At 44.4% G+C, this 20,346-nt stretch overlaps 1 protein-coding gene across 1 annotated transcript in view; it reads right to left on the reverse strand.

Annotated features, from left to right (window-relative positions):
- Positions 1–2,159: 2,159 nt before the first annotated feature.
- LOC109549078 (uncharacterized) overlaps positions 2,160–20,346 on the reverse strand; it is a 33,024-nt gene continuing 14,837 nt past the window's right edge. Inside the window, exon 4 of the mRNA XM_073789309.1 lies at positions 2,160–2,585. Within this exon, the coding sequence (XP_073645410.1) occupies positions 2,160–2,585 (426 nt within the window). The remainder of the gene's footprint in view (positions 2,586–20,346) is intronic.

The following is a 20,346-nucleotide window of genomic DNA, read 5'->3' on the forward strand; positions in this document are numbered from 1 at the left end:
TATAAAATAAGACTAGCAAATGACTCACAGTGAATAAAAATAAAGCAGGATGCAGTTCGTCATCTTGAAAAGAAAGAAAGGAAAATGCTCCACAATTGGAGTTACAACTCACTTTTTCACACCTCCTCAAGGAACATCTTCAAATGATAGGCAGGAAGTGGGTTTGTGGGAGTTAAGTTAAGCTCAAGAACACTCAAGTGGCCAGAGCGAGATCCAGCCTCGTCATGCATATTCATGAGAGGCAACCTGAGCTCCGGTGTGAAACCACAGTGTTACTGTGTTTCCTGTACACACTTTGCAGCCCACACTGCCAGGAAACGCTGTAACGCTGAGGAGCCCCGGAGCCTCGGTTTATAACACAGTTCAGAATAATGACTGTTCACTGCCGACTTAACCCACACATTTAACTGGATTTTCTTCATCGCCTTATGACAGCTCAAGAAGTATCCATCTGCCAGGATGCATTTTAGAGCCATCACTGTGCAAATGTGAATTGCAAGGCTTTGGCTAATAAGAAGCAAAAAGGAATAAGCTTATTTATTTTCAGTAGAGCCTTGGGCATTTATTATTAATACTCTAATGGAGAAATAGGTCAGTAGAGCATATGCACAGGAAGATACTTTTCCTCTACACACTGCTTCTCTTCTCAACAGACTTTCTACAACAAAATACCCAGAGTGAGTTTCACCTGCCAGAAAACATAAACCAAGGGCCTTGTCCCAGTGGGATTTAGGGAGGCATGTACTGGATTTTTCATTCCTTCAGCCAACAAATAATAACTGAGTGTAAATACGTACTGTTCTAGGCACTTTGAAAACTGCAATGAACACGAGATAAAAGTCCCTCCATCATGAAGCTAATGACAGTTTATTGTCATGTTCTTCTAGGGAGAAAGAACACCTTACTGTGTACCTGTCACAGAAGATTCTGGAACTTTTAGTTCACTATCTTTCAAATGCCTTTGATGACTCTGTGGATGAAAAACTCAGTATGTGTGTCCATGCATGCTGTGTGAAAGAGAGAAAAAAAAGAAAGAGAGAAGGAGGAAAAGAAAGCAACACTGAAACACAGAATAAACCAAGAGGAAGACTATTAAAAAAATAATGGTTTCCCTTTATGATCTAATGAAAGCACAAAAGACTCTAGTACTGGGAAATGAAAAAGAGACACAAAGGAACACTGGAACAGATGGGAAAACCTGATACGTTTTGTGTTGGGAAGACACAAAATATTATTGAGATACCAGCTCTCCTGACTTAATCTATAAATCTGACATAAGACCCCAAAAATCTTCATAATGATATTCTCAAGTAGATAAGCTGATTCTAAAGCAAGAAGAAAAATCTCCAGGGAAAAATGTAATGAGGGGTAGCCCTATCAGATACTGAAATATACAGCTTCAGACTACTCCATAGTGAACAGACAAAACAATGGAACTGAAATAATGCCCAGAAGTAGTTCCAAATGCATATGGGAATGTAATATCTAATCAACATGACACATTCCCCACGGCTCTGTTTGCCTCACTACCCCTGTCAACCATGTTGCATGGTCCTTTGCCTCTTTCTCATTAAGGGGCTCAGTGCTAACCCTAGGCCCTTGGCACAGAACCGCTTGGCATTAGGAAAGAGGACAGGGTTTAGATGGTAAGAAACAAAAGTAACAATTCTACTCCACCACTTGTAGTTTGGTGAGCTTGAACTGGAACTTTACTGCACTGAGCTTTGGTTTCATTGTCGATAATGTGAGAATAATAAATCTATCTCAAAGAATTGTTGTGAGGGTAAAATAAGTTGATATATATGACTCGACCTAACAAATTCTGGTGCTGAAAAAATAAACATATCCTATTTGAATAGCTTAGTAGGCATCTTAACTCTGGGTTGATTGTTTAACAACTTGTCTGCAGACAGAAACTGCTTTCTAAAAAATTCTTAAATCTTTCTTTTCCACACAACATTAAAGTAAATAAGTTTTGGAATAAAGAAAGAATTATTTTTAAACTCAGCTTTTAGACTCAATGACTTCCTTTACACAGAAAATTCTTTACAAAGGAGATAAATTTTTTAGTGGGTTGATTAAATCCAGCAGAAGAAGTTTGGTTACATAGCATGGAAGGACCTCCTGACTTCAAAGTTTGTAAGGAAAATGTGGAATTTTTAAAGATGATCCTGGACTGAGATGGGACAAATGGAAGCCCATCTTGTGTGTAAGGACTGCCCAATGCGCAGGTGCAACGTCAAAAATGGAAACTGACTCTTCCACAAAAGAAGCTTGAACAATTTATGGAGCAGGTAAGAATACAAACACAATGGCACGTAAATTTTTAATTTCAACCTTTCCTTGTATTGTATATCAGCGCCTAAGGGATAAGAGGATATTGAAGAAAGTTGTGGGGATGAAAACATGGAAACCACGTATTCTCTGGGAAAATATGACAAAGAACAATCTTGAACACTGTTGGAAAGGGATGAAGCGGCATCTCTTGGTTGGGAATTGCCAGGCTGAATGGTGTGTGGATACATCAGAGGCGGAAGACGGTTGAAGGAAGAGGCAGTAAAGGGTCTGATGGGCATAGCAAAGACCTGCAAGACAATGAGTTGAGTAGTAAGGTGATAGAATACTTGCTGAATAACTCTAATTTAATTTTGTCAGGGAAATGATGAAAAGAACGCTTGCTAGGATGGTTCGTATAAGGAAGGAACTAAAGGTGGGAGATTAAAAACTATTCCCCATGTCTAGATGCAATGCTTCGGTCCAATGCAGCCTGTCCCCGTGGGAATGGAGAGAACATGTGACTTCAAGAGGCCTCACAGAGCAAGGATCCTTAGAACTGGTGATTTCCTGGACAAAATTATAGAAGGGAAAGAACTGACCAAGTTAGGAACATAGGAGGCTGGCAGGAGAATGGAGCCGTTGACAACAACGGGGAACTTCAGATGTGACAAGGGTTTGTAAGGAGAACAGGTAAGGAAATAAGCCCGTGTTTGGCTAAATTTAGCTGTAGGTGACAAACAACCAACATATGACCCAAACCCTCTCAGAAAAAAATATCCAAACTCTAAATATAATAATTTCAGAATTCTTAGCAAAAGAATATTGTGCTGTTTTTTCATCATGAGGCTAAATGTTTTTTCCCTATTATAATATGCACAAAAAGTGTTTATAAAGGTCATGCCTATCACTGACCTACATCTTGTTTAAGGAAAATGTATCTGTCGCAGACACCAATAAAAGAGTCTTTCCTCCCACCCTCTCCTTGATAGAAAAAATAGCAAAGGAGCACATTTTTGGCAGTCTCGCTGAGAGGGGAAACATTTCACACAAAATCATCACTTCCACCATCTGTCTTGCTCCAAAGTCCACCAGCTGCTAGATTAATGCATTTCATAGAAGTCATCATTTTGGTCCTCTCTTGGACATTGGTCAATGAATAGGTGAGATGTTTCTAGATCACTGTGTGGACTCTGAGATGGATGTCAGTGCTGGGGTCACAGTTGGTTGTGATGGAAATACAGGGCATACACCGACAGTATACATGTCACAATATCACATAAGAAAATTGACATCATTATTTTATCATTCATACCTTGATTTTAATAACTGGATTGATTATTCTCCCAACTCACCAGGTTTGGTTTTGAATAATCCTCAGGTGTTCCCCCCACATCCAGTGCTCAATGGATTTTCAAAACATGTTGAGAATTTTCAAAAGAGTGTATTATAGTTGCAAACTTTTTTATCAGAAGAACTTTTATTATCCTAATGAGAACCCCTACATATGAAATAGGTGATTGTCATGAAGGTCTTTCTCCTCCCAACTAAAATTTCAGGGATTAATGGGCACTATGTCATTCTCTGTGAACCTCTGAGGTGTCTGTGGAGATGAAGGCAAGTCCAAAAGAGAACCCAGCCTCTGCTGAGCACCAATAGAAGAGCATGGCTGCCCAATGGGACTGCATGTAAGAGCCAACACTGTATGTGATCTGATGTGCTTCTAGATACATTAGCCACACCTTGTGATACATGAAAGCACAGGCTTTAGAGTCAGACAGACCTGGGTCTGAATCCTGCTGGGTGATCAACAGGTTATTAGCCTCAATGGATATCATATCAATGATAGAACTCATCATTCTTTCCTGAAGGAAAGACTTCTGCTGAATTTGACTGAATCTAATGTTTCCTCAAGTGGTAGCAGGATGATGCCTTCTCTTACCTAGTGACCAGCCTGTCACATGGGAGGGAGATGACAGGTGAGAGAGTCCACAGCAGTCCTCATGTCACCCGGACCCCTCTGGAGGTCTGCAGGCCCTACCTCAGCCCCCAACTCTCCAGACATTCTTTCCTTAAAGGGGTAGGTGAGCAGGACTCCAGTGTCCCTATTTCAGCTCCCCAGTTGTTCACTGGAAATGGCTGTCTTTTCCAGAGCTTTCCTGTCAGGTCCATTGCCACTCTCAGTTAGAATCTTCTGGGTGCCTGAGCTCACAGGCAGGACTGGGTGCTTGAGACATAAAGAGAAAAAGCAGTGGAAAAGATAACCAGGAAGAACAGTGACTGGCAGACTGACCTTGTGCTTACATCAGGGGACCATAAAATGGACGTGAATATAATCCTTAACCAGCCCTTTGTAAGTTTGTGTATAAGAATGAATTGATGGGCTTCCCTGGTGGCGCAGTGGATGAGAGTCCGCCTGCCGATGCAGGCGACACGGGCTCGTGCCCCGGTCTGGGAAGATCCCACATGCTGCGGAGCGGCTGGGCCCGTGAGCCATGGCCGCTGAGCCTGCGCGTCCGGAGCCTGTGCTCCGCAACGGGAGAGGCCACAGCAGTGAGAGGCCCGCGTACCCCCAAAAAAAAAAAAAAAAAAAAAAAAGAATGAATTGACAACAGTATTTTACTTTCCTTTTAAGGATTTGACTTTTAGGCGACCCTAAACTCCATTTTAAACTTGGGAAGAGAGGGCTACTTTCATCCGTCCACCATGCCTGTTCAGGAACGCTGATGAGAGAAGAAGACATCTCTAGGGTTTCCCACTCTCCCACCGGAAGTACCCTACCCACTCCACCCCCAAAGGTCCACTGGTCCAAAATTCAGAGTAGGGACCTGGTTGGGGGTGAGGGCCTGGAGGCCTGAGACTAAAATGGCTAGCGCAGTTTCCAGGTGTGATAGGCTAGGGGCAGCCTCCTTGAAAAGTTTGTCCTTGAGGGGCAGTTGTGTTGGAAAGAGCCCTGTGCAGAGGTCAGAGGGTGGCTGGAGTCGTAGCTCTCCCACTTACTGATCCTGTGCAATTTCTTGAATCCCTCTGAGACCCAGTTTCCTCTCTATGTAACAGGATTCATGGTACCTGGTCTGCATTTAGTAGTGCTCAATAGCTGTTGCCCCTGAGTCTGTGATGAGGCGATAGTCAAGGACACTGGGTCCTCAGCAAGCATTAAACAGAAACCGCCCCTTGGGGCTGCACGCTGACTGCAGCAGCGCTGTCATTCCACCTCCTTGCCCATCACTCAGACCAGGTCCCCTGTCATTTTCACTTTCTCCCGCTAGGATTTGCACCTACAGGGACAGCTGGAGGTCACAGCGCCAGGCAGACACCAGCAAGCCCAGATGGCCAGCCTCGGGCACCAGCGCCCACCACAAGTGCCTGCAATGGAAAGAGGGCTGCTGGAGTTTCGCTGAGCACAGGGTGGTTTTGGTTTTGGTTTTGATTTGGGGGTTTTCTCTCCTTTGCACTTTCCCGGGAAAGCATTTGAATCCACACTTATCTTCCTGGCTGATTTCTTGTCTGAGTCTACTCTTTTTGTTCTTAATCCCACAGGATTAACGTTCTTAATTTCATTTCGCTTTCTCTTTCTCCCTTTGAACTCCCATCTCTGCCTCTTCTGTTCTGATCTCCTTTCTTCACATCCCCAACCTTTTTGCCTCCTTGGTCCCCTAATGTCCTTTTGAAGCTTCTGCACAGATAAGCAGATGCACTTTTCTCAGTAGGGATTGGGAGAAACCTCTCCCTGCAAACACCTGCAGCTGCCTGGGAGCCCCTAGGTTCAGACTGCTGCACCCACTGTGAAATGCACTCACACAGCAAGCCAGTGCCTACGTCCAGATGTGACTGAAATAATTTTTATCCTTAGAACACATGAGGCACCCCGATATTTTCTATACCAGTCTATTTAATTTTTGTCTTCATTTTCCCTTTCCTTCCTTCCTTCTTTACTCCCTCTCTCCATCCCTTCTTCTCCCTCTCCCTCCCTCGCTCTCCCCTACCCCTGCACTGTTCCTCACCCCCTACACTGATCTCAGGACTCATTACAGTCATTACTGTCATTCTTGGATTGAGACTTAGGAGCCCTGGCCACTGGCCCTGGAGAAGAGACCCTCTCCTTCATCTCTGAAACACATAATATTTGTATATAATGAGAAATCCATTCCTCCCCAAACAGATGAAGTTTAAAAAATTCTCCTAGGGCTTCCCTGGTGGCGCAGTGGTTGAGAGTCCGCCTGCCGATGCAGGGGACACGGGTTTGTGCCCTGGTCCGGGAAGATCCCACATGCCGCGGAGCGGCTGGGCCCGTGAGCCATGGCCGCTGAGCCTGCGCGTCCGGAGCCTGTGCTCCACAACGGGAGAGGCCACAACAGTGAGAGGCCTGCATACCCGCAAAAAAAAAAAAAAAAAAATTCTCTTAAAGTAAACTGGGAGACAAGACAGAAGGACAACAGGTTTTTAAGGTATATTGTGGAGCCATCTCGGGGTTTAGGAAATGAGGATAATTGTTCTGATGCTTTGAGTTTCCCTGGCTCTTCTCTTCATGATGCCCCGGTGCTTTCTGCCCCCCGGCCTCCTCCCCCACAAAAGTTCTGAGGAAGGATCTAGTAGTGGGCAGAATAATGGCCCCTCAAAAATGTTCGTGTCCTATCCCTGGCACCTGTGCCTATGTTGGTTCTGTTATGTGGCAAGGGGAAATTAAAATTGCAGATGAAATTAAGCTGATCTTGTAATGGGAAGAACAGGCTGGGCTGTGTGGCTGGGACCCCTGTAATCACAAGGGCCTTGTGAGCGGAAGAGGGAAGCAGGAGCATCAGAGTTAGCTGGGTGCCATATAGAAAGAGTCCATGACTCTGGTTTCCGGGTCTGCTGTAAGGAACTTGGAAGTTGTCTCTCCATCTTAACAAGAAGTAAAAAGCTAAACAGCCTGAAAAATCAACAACTCTTTCCGGACTCATAAGAGAGAGGAGGACACAGGGCAAGCCACTGCCCACAAGACTAGACAGACAGACAGGCGAATACAGGGCGTTTCTGCCTCCCTAACAGAGGCTCGAGAGGGGGAAGCGCCACAGGGACCAGTGCCAGGGTTACAGTGAATTATAACTGATGAGCTGCTGGAGGCTCAGTGCAGACAGTGCTGAGAGTTAAAAACTCCAGGGGGACCCAGTCATAGGAGGTCCCCACAATATTGTGAGATTTCTCTCCATGAGCTTAACCAAGTTCCCACAGTAAATACTGGAGAAAAAAGACCCTCTCATACTTCCAGCAAGGTCAGAGCATTCTGCTCTTAGCAAGGCCTGCCCTCTGGAGAAACTCGTTAACGAAGCCTAACCTGCTGGGGTATTCTCTAAGCCTAACTGACAGTGGGAACGGAAATACCCAACTCCACTTAAGGGGGGAGGGGAAAAAGCCCGGGAAACACTTATGAGTTCCCAGCCCAGAGGCACAGGCTCACTAAACGACTGGACACCTGATCGCAGACGCCCCCTCCCCTCAACCTCACCACCACCCACTGTTCACAGCAGCTCCTTCTACCTGGTACATCATGTTCGGCTATGAAGAAAAAATGACAAGGCGTACTAAAAGACAAAAGACACAATTTGAAGAGACAGAGCAGTCGTCAGACCCAGACATGGCTGGGATGTTGGCATTATCAGACTGAAAATTTAAAACAACTTTGATTAACATGCTCTAATGGATAAAGTAAACGACTAGCAAGAAAGACTCCACCAGCCACTGTTGGCTTAGAAGGTGGAAAGGAGTCACAAGCCAAAGAATTTAGATGGTCTCTAGAAGCTGGAAAAAGCAAGAAAACGGATTCTCTCCTAGATGCTCCAGAAAGGAAATGAATCCTTACAGCACCTTGATTTTATCTCAGTGAGACCCATTTCAGCCTTCTGACCTCCAGAACTGTAAGATAATAGATGTATGTTATTTTCAGCCACTAAGTTTGTGGTAATATATTACAGCAGCAATAAGAAATGAATACTGATGTATTTTTGGTCAATTACAACGCACTATGAGTTGAAGCATTTCTGAGACCAGGGTTTATTTTAAATACCCACTTTCTTATTTCAAGGCTGGCCCTGGCACTTGGCATTGTCCCCAGTCTGGGAAAGGAAGAATGAACAGAGGTCAGAGCCACTGAGGTCAGGGTAGCTGGAGGATAGGGTGGGTAACTGTGATGCTGAGAAGTGGGGGTTCCCTGGAGGGCCGGTTCTTCCTCCTACTTCTCAGCAAAGATCACAAGTCTATCATCCTGCAAATTGTCATTTTTACCTGATTTTTTTTTTTTTTTTTTTGGCCGCACTGTGCGGCTTCCTGTATCTCAGTTCCCCAACCAGGGATCAAACTCACGCCCTTAGCAGTGAAAGCACAGAGTCCTAACCACTGGACCCCCATGGGATTCCCTACCTGGATTTTTTGAAGGCTAAAGGCAGTCACTGTGCTTCAGGTCTAAGCTGGCTAAGCAGGGGGACCCCCTAACTGCACTTCCAAACCAGAGATTTCCTAGCGCAGACGGTGCTGAGGAGGGCTTCTTACGACACAGTGATGAGTGCTGTTGTGAGCTCCTATCCAGCTGGACCCGACCTTCTAATTCTCCTTCACCCTCTTCACTGTTAGATTCTACCTCAGGGCTGCCGTTGCCTGGACAAGAGGTCTTGAGAAAATAAGTTAAGCTCCCAGACTTAAGTTTCCTCCTCAATAGAATACCAGCACTGCCCCATTCAGAAACTCTGACTACACAGCACGCACTTAACCTTCACTGGTTTATAGCAGCTTTCTCTCTGCTGTGAAGCCCAAGGTTTTGTGTACATTTCCATCTGGACTTGAAATGAACTCTGTGTGTGTGTGTGTGTGTGTGTGTGTGTGTGTGTGTGTGTTTATAATAATATGTTAAATACACAGAATTCTGTTTCTGATTGTGGGTCTGCTCACTAGGCTCAACAGTTACCCTCCGCTCAGGATCGTCGTCTCTATGAGGTCAGTGAAGAGCATACGGCATTCGCTGATGACACCAGAGAACTATTAGGAATGGATATTTCGCCAAGATTTTTCCTCTTTTCCTTCCAGCCAAGACACAAAGCTTAGACTGCTTCTACCTCAAAATGTTTTCTGTGCCATAGATTTATAAGTTCTGACATGCACTGTGATTTTCAGAAAGCTAGATTCTTCACTGATAGTCTCCTTACATTAGAGAAGCAGCCCAGAACGCTAACAACTCCCAACGCTGCATGGCTTTAGAATGGATGATTCAACGCTATTCTATTACGAGTCATGGTTGACTAGTTAGCTAGTCCGTGGTGCTCCTGGCTGTAAGCTATGCCCGGCTCAGTCTCTGCCAAGCCTCTGACTTTAGGCAAGGGGCTGCGGGTGCATAAACTTTAACTCCACAGTCTAGGAGTTAGGTCCAGTCACCCTTTCCGGACCATCTCTGTTCAAGATCTGGTAACAAGGATTCTGAGTGCTGAGAGTGTTGCCTTTTCGACCTGCCAGAATTTCAACCTGCTAGAATTCTCCAGCCGTTTGAGGCTTGAGGCCCTGCCATGCTCTTATCCATCTCCCTTCTTGGAACAATGCTAACCATGAGCTGCTGACAACCTTGCCCAATATCTTCTGCCCATCTAAGTTCTTGTATCCCAGAAGGACGCGACGAACTCCACTGGGACTCCCTGCAGCCTTGTGATCATGGGCCATCCCTATACTCATTCCTGCCGTGCTACCTACTCTCCCGACTGCGTTTTTTTCTTGGCACCTGTTCCATGGTGCTTGTTTCTCCAGCCCCTCCCAGGCTGCCTGTCCCACTGCAGTTAACTGGGTTATGCCTGGCCATATCCCAAGGTATGTCAACAATTGATAGATCACACTTTAGGAGCCAGAAAATCTTATTAGACTGAAATGTTAATTAGGACAGGAACTCTTGGAATGTAGCAGCAGGCAGAGCGATCAAGGTTTGGACAGTGGGAATGTGTAAGCATCACATCAGGGAATTAGTCTCTGAGCCAAACACAAACGAGATGCTTAAGACTGAAGGGAAAATAAACGGCTGCTGATTTTACAAGGCCCAGAAGTTTTAAAATTTCTTCTTGTTGTTCGTTTGTTTTTATATATTTTAAAATTATGTTTAACTGTGGTAAAATACACATGACAAAGTCCACCGTCTTAACCATTTTGAAGTGTACAGTTCAGTGGCATCAAGCACATTCACACTGTTGTCCAACCATCCATCTCCAGAACTGTTTTCATCTTGCAAAACTGAAACTCTGTACACATTAAACAATAAACTCTTCTTCCTCCACCCTCCCTCCAGGCTCTGGACACCACCCTTCTACTTTCTGTCTCTGTGAATTTGACTACTCTAGGTACCTCATGTAAGTGGCTATTATGAATAATGCTGCTAAGAACATGGGTGTACAAATAGTTTTGAGTCCCTATTTTCCATTATTTTGGGTATATACCCCAAAATGGAATTGCTGGATCATGTGGTAATTCTATTTTTTAATTTTTTTGATGAACTGTCACACCATCTTCCATAGTGGCTGCACCACTTTACATTCCCACCAGCAGAGCATAAGAGTTCCAATTTCTCTAATACTTGTTGTTTTTCTGTCTTTATGATAGTAGCCATCCTAAAAAAGTTGAGGTAGTATCTTTAAGTTTCTTCATAAATCATCTGTAAGTTTTCAACCTCTGAAAATATTTACACCCTCTTCCCCACAGATAAATATTGTTCAAGTTAAGTGATATCATCTCTTGGTTCTCACTCATCTGTTGCCTGGTTGTATTTTCAACAACATTTTCCATCTGCCTAAGTTTCGAGTTTAGCGAGGGCCTCATCAACAACTCTTAGGTAAAAAATGAACTAAAGATCTCAATATGAGTATTTGATTTTATTTGTTTTTATGAGTTTATGTATATAAGAGTAGCTGTAAGTTTGTTTTTACTTTGCCCTCTTTCAGAATCCTAGTAAATTTATTTTCAAAGGTGATGACATAGTCTGTAGGTATGCAGAAAAAAAAGTTTTAAGGTTTCTGAGGGTCTTTAAGGAATAACTAAGTCCTTAGAAATGTGGGAGTGGTCATAATTATTCACAATAATCATTACTCAAATTATCCCACTACCAAACATTTCAAGGAATAAAGACATGTTAAAAAGCAAATTACCAGTGAAACATATCTAAATCATTATATTTTACATATAACAAAATATACTAAGAATATAGCATGATTAAAAATTATATTCTATTTAATTAATTTTAATTACTAATTAAAAGCATCCATATTAATTCCATGTTATTCAAACTATTTTTTTTCTTTTATTTTTATTTTTTTAATTAATTTATTCATTTTTTTGCGGTACGCGGGCCTCTCCCGTTGCGGAGCACAGGCTCCGGACGCGCAGGCCCAACGGCCATGGCTCACGGGCCCAGCCGCTCCGCGGCACGCGGGATCCTCCCAGACCGGGGCACGAACCCGCGTCCCCTGCATCGGCAGGCGGACCCTCAACCACTGCGCCACCAGGGAAGCCCCCAAACTATTTTTTGATCTATGTGATCATGGTTTTTATCAATGGCTCTTAGGTACACAGAAGTGGAAAAAGTTATATTCATTAAGTGATTCTGCCATTCTTTTATGCCTGATACTGTTCTGGTTTCATGTGAAACAAACTCTATTCCCTATGCTTAGAATGCTTTTCCTTGTACACCTGTCTAAATTCTGCTCATCCTTCAAGGCCTAGCTCAAGTCTTCCCCTACTAAAAGGTAATCTTCAGGAGGGCAGGGAGTTTTGTCAGGATTGTTTAATGCTGTAGGACCATCACGTAGGAGAGTACCTAGTGCTAGAAAATGCTCTATAAATGTACCCTGAATAAATGATGAATGAATAAGTGAATGCATAAATTAAAATCTTAGATTTTATTGCTCGCTCACGCCTCTAAATGTCTACAGCATATGGACACAGTCCATATAATGTATTTGACACTTAACATGTACATTTTGTAGTGATCATTTATGTTGTCCACCAAATATGTATAGTTCCCCTCCTAGCATATGGTAGAATCATACTCTCCCACCCCCCCTGAAGTTAGGTGTGGACGTGTACCTGCTTTAGACAATGACATATGAGCAGACGTGACAAGTATAGCATCTAGGAGGAAGCATTAAGAACCACTGAGTGATTCATCACCTTCCTTTTCTCCTGCTGCAGTGATCATAAAAGTAAGTCAGTGTGGAGCCCTCATTAGCCTGGGTTCCTGAGTGAATGCAAGGAGCAAAACCCCCACGCCAACCTGTGATGACCATGTTGAAGGAGTGAGAAATAATCTCTGTTGTTATAGTCCTCCAAAATGTGGAGGTTATTTGTTTCTGCAGCATAACCTAGCTGCTTCTGACTTGTACATACTTTGTACCTGTATTTATCTATTAATTTGCATCTTCTCTCTGTAACTGGATCTTAAGCTCTTTGAAAAAAGTAATTATGTTTTATAGTCTTTTGATTTCCCTTTTCCAGTTCAGTACCCTAAACACTGTAGACACTTTACAAATGTTTACTGATGGTGGGAGGTGGGGATGATTGTGCTGGTGATGAAGATGCCAGGGAGTCAATATCAGGTGTATTTATATTTTGAAGCAACCATTTTGGCCTCTGTATTCTTGATTTCAAGAAAAGCCCAGTTAGGGCTTCCCTGGTGGCGCAGTGGTTGAGAGTCCGCCTGTCGATGCAGGGGACACGGGTTCATGCCCCAGTCCGGGAAGATCCCACATGCCGCGGAGCGGCTGGGCCCGTGAGCCATGGCCGCTGAGCCTGCACGTCCGGAGCCTGTGCTCCGCAACGGGAGAGGCCACAACAGTGAGAGGCCCGCGTACCGAAAAAAAAGAAAAAAAGAAAAGCCCAGTTAAAAACAGACTGGAGTTTGCCATGGTTTTTGAACTTATATGTACATTTTGATTATATTTCCTATGCACCCTAGAAGCCTGATCACACAAAAACATATGGAAACAATGCTGAGATTCTAGTCATATTAATTTTCATGTTAAATTTGATTGTTAGCTATAAACCATAATGGGAAATCATAATTAAGAAGGTACCTCTTGCATAAACATGCTTTCAACCTGTCCCTCACTGGTTTAAGACATATTTCCCTCCATGTTTGCCTAGTAATGCCTAGTATAGTGCTGGATATTTTGCAGTCTCCCAAGTGGCTTTAAGGGTATCCTGCTCCAGTTTCAATGACTGCCCATTCTGTAGACATCCTCTCAGCAAATGGAAAAACAAAGCCACCCCTGGAGTTTGACTTTGGGTGTCCCTAGATGTATTGAAATTGCCATGGATAACTTTCCCCTGGAAATGAACAAGGGCTTCCCACCTTAAGTCATTTGTACAGACTTGGACAGAGGATCATGATAACATTTGCCATGCTTTCGTATAAGAACAACTGAGCTCGAATCTAGTTTATAATCAGCTCTTGAAAAGTGTGACGATTCTCTTGGGGCCACTTCCTCAAGATTGCTTAATCCCATCGTTTATGGGGCACCTGAAGACTGCACCACTGATGAATGAAGGAGAGACGAGGTCAATCCTTCTGTTCGCTCATCCCCAGCATGGATTGTCATTATTTCCCCCCTCGCCTCTGGTTCACCTCATGGTCATGGAGACCACTGATACCTGCTCTTGTCTCCCACTGTGCAACCCTCACTTGTACTCACAGTCCCAGGCTTGGATTTCTCCTCCCTCCTGACCTTCATCGTTATTTTAACCTCCCATCGTTTCTCCAGTGACAGTGCGTATCTTCAACATTGATTCCATATCCCTGTTCTCATTTCTCTTTCCCTAAGTGCTTTTTTTTTTTTTTTTTTTGCGGTACGCGGGCCTCTCACTGTTGTGGCCTCTCCCGTTGTGGAGCGCAGGCTCCGGACGCGCAGGCTCAGCGGCCATGGCTCACGGGCCCAGCCGCTCCGCGGCATGTGGGATCCTCCCGGACCAGGGCACAAACCCGCGTCCCCTGCATCGGCAGGCGGACTCTCAACCACTGCGCCACCAGGGAAGCCCTCCCTAAGTGCTTTTGAGAGAGAAAATAATTGAGGTATGTCACTCAGAGATCACTATCTTCTGCTGACACTGAATATCTCCCCAAAGGGATGAATGGGTTAAATAATGCTTAGGCTAAAGACAGGAAGATGTGACAGAAGGTCAAATAGAGGAGAGAGAGAGGGTGGAGTTTGATCTGCAAAGTTGGATTGGTGGAGGCTGAGATAAAATTAATTATAATTATGCAAAAAGAAGGTGGTCATATGATGCTTATGAGCAAAGGAAATATAAGTCCCACTGCCTGCTCCAACCCTCGACCTCCTCATGTGATTTTCTCATGCCCACGTCAACCCCTTTTCCCTCTATACTCATCACCCTTACTTCTTTCTCTCATTTACAATCCATCAGCACATCCAAGCACCTCTACTTTAGAAATACACAGTAAGTGCACCCCCCACTAGCACCCTGGTCCAAGCCAGCGTACTATCTTGCCGGGACTACTGCAATAACCTCTAAACTAGTCTCACTGGATTTACACCCTTGCTTCCCTGCTCTATTGTCAACCCAACAGCCGGAATGACCTTTTCAAAACAGAAATCCCATAATGTCATTCTTTCTTTTTTTTTTTTTTTTTTTTTGCGGTATGCGGGCCTCTCACTGTTGTGGCCTCTCCCGTTGTGGAGCACAGGCTCCGGACGCGCAGGCTCAGCGGCCATGGCTCATGGGCCCAGCCGCTCCACGGCATGTGGGATCTTCCCGGACCGGGGCACAAACCCGTGTCCCCTGCATCGGCAGGCGGACTCTCAACCACTGCGCCACCAGGGCAGCCCATAATGTCATTCTTTTGTTCCACTGGTACGTCTATAGTTCCCAAGAGTAAAATCCCAAGCACTAATGAAAGTTCCAAGGCATAAAATGAGCTGTCCTCTGATTCTTTCCTGATTTTGTCTCCTACTACTTCACTCCAACCCCACTGACCTCCTTGCTGTTCTCCAACATTCCTTGTAAGTTCCTACTTTACAGCCCTTTGCCAACACTATTCCCTCTGCTTAGAGAGGTGCCTCCCTGATACCCACACGGCTCTTTCTTTGAATTAGCTAAGCTGCAAGCTAAGCTACTCTAACAAAACACAGCCACTTAATTCAGAAGAGAATGTTAGTTCTCTCTGTGTAGAAGTGCAGGCGATGGTAGCGGTCTCCAAGGTCGTTCCAGTTGTCACCATTTCCCAGTTAGCGGGAAAAAGGCAAATGTCCTTAAAAAGATGACCCAGAAGTTGCACACATCACTTTTTCTCACATCCAATTGGCCCAAAATTAGTCCATGGCACACAGAGGTGCAAGGAAACCTGGGAAGTGAGTCAGTACAAATGTCAACCATTTGCTTAGCAAAACCTCTGAGGTGCTATCACGGAAGACAACAAGGGTAAAGGATACTGGAGCGCTGTTAGCCTCTGTCATACCACTTCCCTTGATTCAGGACTCAAATATATCCTTATCAGAGAAACCTGCCCTTTTTATCCTTCTGAAACTATCCTCCCCCAGCCACTCTTTATCCCTTCACTCTACATTTTATTCTTTTTCAGCAAGTATGAGCAGTCGATACATTCCAGTTTTATTTGTTTATGCTTTCCCTCATCAGAATGAAACGCCAGACACCCTGAGGGCAGGGATTTTGCTTGGTTCACTGTTGTATTCCAGTGTCTAGAGCAGCGCTGGGCACATAGTAGCCATTTAAAAATATTTGTTGAATGAATAAATGAATAGCTGTTCAATCACATTTATAGTTCAATAAACATGCAACGGAGCACGGTGGAGACCGGGTTTTAACCTACTCTTGAAAGCTGAAGGAGCGCCAATGAAAGCTGCTAGCAATTTTATGTCTCACATTTCCTTTCATTGAAAATAATTAGTAGAACGGGCCATTGATATTTGTTTACAAATGTGGAGTGTATTAGCGTTCTCCAGAGAAACAGAACGAATAGGATATAGATATATAGAGGACATTTATTACCAGAATTGGCTCTCAGGGTTATGGAAGACAAGAAGTCCCCCAGTCTCTCTGCCATTTGCAAGCTGGAGAACCAGGAAAACCACGGGTATGATTCAGCCTGAATCCAAAAGCCTGAGAATCCCGAGGCTGGTGGTGTATTTTCCGGTCTGAGTCTCAAAGCTGGGAACCAGGGGCACCGATGTCCAGCGTCCAAGGGCAGGAGAAGATGGATGCCTCAGCTCAAGCAGAGAGAGAGTGAATTCATGCTTCCTTGGACTTTCTGTTCTGTTCAGGTCCTCAGCAGATCGGACGATGCCCATCCACGCTGGTGAGGGCGGTCTTTACTCAGCCTGCCGATCCAAATGCTGACCTCTTCTGGAGACGCCCTCACAGACACACCCAGAAATCACGTTTGACAGCTATTTGGGCATCCTTAGCCCAGTCAAGTTGACATATAAAATCAACCACTACATGGAGCAAAAACACCACACGTTGTTTTGGGGAAAATGTGGAACTATTGTTAAACTGAGGATATTGCAACTTGAGATGCTGAATGTTCTGCGTAGTAATAAAAACTGTACTTTTCATGAGACTTGGTCGAGTTAAAGAAGAATATTAGGAAATCTGGCATTGAGATTGGACCGTCCTTGAAGTTTCTTATTGTTTCTTAGAGTTATCTGTGTGTCTTCAGGCCCAAATAGGTACCCACAAGACGTTGTGAACCTGAGTCACACAGGGAGTGAGAAGCAGCCTGACCTTCCCTTCACCTTAAGCTGAAAGCTGAGGGAGGCCATGGGAAGGAGTGGACTGATGGACCAGGCCTCGCCAGGTTTGACCACTGGTGTCCTAACATATAACGAACCATCTGCGTGCCTCCTCTGGTCCGTGGAGGAAGCCTAAGCATGTGTGTGGGTTAAGCCTTCCTGAAGAAAGTGGACGTTCCCCCTGTGAGCCATCTTGGTGTGGGAGTGAGTTGGCCTAGGATGGAGGAGGGAAGGAACTTCTCTTCCTGAGACTAGACTGCACGGTAGGAAGATGCCTGGGCATGCTCTTTGGTGGGGGTTGGTCTGGCTCTTCCATGTGGAAGGCTGATAGAAGTTTCCATTAACACCCCATGCTCTGCAAGCTCCGAGGCTGATCTGGGCACACAGCCGTGAGGTGTGCCCGTGCAGCAGCAGTGTCTGTTTATCCCCACCACAGCCCCGACTTTGCTTGGCCATGAGGGCTAGAGCGAGCAACCCGAGCCCCTGCTCAGAGCGACAGGCACAGGGGAACCAGAGCAGCCTGGAGAAGTTAGACGCAGTCTGGACTAGAAGATTCGTGGCGGTCCAGAGAGCCAGGATTCAACAGGTTACACACCTTCCTCTAGGATGTCCAGAAACCAATTGAGAGGTAACTTCAGAAGGAAAACGGGCTTCCTGCAGTCCATGAGTAGGGCTCCATTGCAATTTGGATATTAAAGAAAGAATGTTCTTGTTTTTCTGGCTGGTGAGATATGGGGACATATCAATTACATCTAATTGGGAATACTGAGAGAAGGATTTATAGTTCTTGTTTCTGACATCCCAGAGTGTTTCTAATTGTCCCAAGGAGCATCACAGCTGTCCCAAATATTTCTCAGAAAAGAATTACTCTAAAATATAATGTCATACTGCCTATTAGGAGAAAGGAGACTGACAAGCAAACTAGAGTGTACAACCTGCCCCATGAGAAACAAATGAGCCTTCCTTAGACACGGCTTTCATCATTTGATCCTTCTGCCTCCAAACAGCTAATGGCTCCCGGCTTCCTCTACCGTTAAGCTGACATCTTACTGCTTATTCTCTCTTTGCAAGGGAGCCCTTCTTAACTGCTACACTTATTCCCATCATGAGCTTTCCTTTCCATCCCAGGAGTCTGACAGACTCCCTGCCTATGACCCATTTTGGTCATCTTGGCCCTTAACTTTGCTCATTTTGTTCACACCACCAGAGTTATTTACCCCTTGATTTAGGCACTGTCTTGAATGTGTGCTAAATGTTTTGCAACTATTTGTTCTGATTCTTCAACTAGATGAAAAGCATCTCTGGGGGAAGGTAGTATTTCTTATTCCTTTTATGTTCTTTGCTGCATCTAGTGCCATTCAGGCACCTTACATGGCTCAATGAACACATTTTTAATTCAATCTTGAAGAAGAAGTTAGGAATCACTGATCTATAACTAGTTCTTGTAACTAAGTGCCCTTCCTCCTGAGACACATGAAGAAGGGTTAGTGTTTCTTTCTTTTTTTTTTTTTTTTGCGGTACACGGGCCTCTCACTGTTGTGGCCTCTCCCGCTGCGGAGCACAGGCTCCAGACGCGCAGGCTCAGCGGCCATGGCTCACGGGCCCAGCCGCTCCGCGGCATGTGGGATCTTCCCAGACAGTGGCACGAACCCGTGTCCCCTGCATCGGCAGGCAGACTCTCAACCACTGCACCACCAGGGAAGCCCGGGTTAGTGTTTCTTAATGCCACTGAAACAACTGGCCACAAACTTGGTGGCTTCAGACAACAGAGATTTATTTTCTCACGGTTCTAGAGGCCAGAAGTCCAAAATAAGTTTCACTGGGCCAGAGTCAAAGTGTCAGCAGAGCCACTCCACTGGAGGTTCTGGGAAGACTCCATTCCTTGCTGCTTCCAGCTTCTGGTGGCTGCCAGCACTCCCTGGTTGTGGCCACATCACTTCAGTCTCTGCCTCCATGGTCACGTGATCTTCTCTTCTGCATGTCAAATCTCTCTCTGTCTCTCCTTTATAAGGACACTTGTGTTTGCATTTGGGGTCCTCCTGGATAACGCAGGATAATTTCTCCATGTCAAACTCCTTAATTTAATTATATCTGCAAAGATCCTTTTTCTGTTTAAGGCTACATTTACAGGTTCCAGGGACTAGAACGTGCTACCATTAGGGGCCACTATTCAGCCTACTATAAGTTATCATTTAAACAATATTCTTAAAATTTGATTATGGAAAAAGATGATGTCAAACTAGAAGGAAACAAAAAGTTCTCAATAAAGTAATGACCACTCTACACACATACACATACACACCCGCATGCATGTACCCGCACATACATGAGTTTGTATGTTAGCAAAAGTATTTCCTACACCATCTTCAGCTTCACTATGGACCACTGTCTTATTTATTTTTAAAAAGACACAATTAAAACACATGTCAGGCATTTAATTGAGACTGCCAACATGACAAAAAGAAAGATTGGGTTCTATGTACAAAGAGATTTGTTTATAACTAAAGTATTTTAAAAATTCAATAAAAATGGCATCTAAGGTTAATATAGTTAAGGAACTATTTGGACAGGTAGCCTGAGATAAGACATAATTGAATTTGCAAATGTTTCTATCAAGCGATGTTCTTTTTTTTTTTTTGCGGTATGCGGGCCTCTCACTACTGTGGCCTCTCCCTTTGCGGAACACAGGCTCCGGACACACAGGCTCAGCGGCCATGGCTCACGGGCGCGGCCGCTCCGCGGCATGTGGGATCTTCCCGGACCGGGGCACGAACCTGTGTCCCCTGCATCGGCAGGCGGACTCTCAACCACTGCACCACCAGGGAAGCCCTCAAGCGATGTTTTTACTCCACTATTTCCTTCCAAATTCCATGGGTTTAATAAATGATATGAGATACAATTATAATCCTCAACATTTGTATAACAATTTATAGTTTACAAAGCTCTTGACGTACCTAATCTAATTCGATTCTCACCACAAGATGGTGAAATATGCAGAATGAGTATTATTTTTTCCAATTTTCAGATGAACAAAGAGATTCAGAGAGAGTAAATGACCTGCTCAAGAAAATGTGGCAAGTAATCATCAGACGTGAACCATGACCCAGGTTTCCTACTCTTGAGTCAATATATCTTCAAGTACACTAGTATTAAATTCAAGATAAAAATGATAGTAATGAAAAAGAAAAGTGGGCAAAACACATGAAAAGGCATGTCATTCGGCTGCAAATCATAAAAGACTCAAAGCTCATTCGTGATCATGGAAATGCAAAGCAGACAACAGAGATGAAAACACTAAATGTTGGAG

This window comes from Tursiops truncatus, chromosome 12, assembly GCF_011762595.2.
Source record: "Tursiops truncatus isolate mTurTru1 chromosome 12, mTurTru1.mat.Y, whole genome shotgun sequence".
NCBI classification, from domain to species: domain Eukaryota; kingdom Metazoa; phylum Chordata; class Mammalia; order Artiodactyla; family Delphinidae; genus Tursiops; species Tursiops truncatus.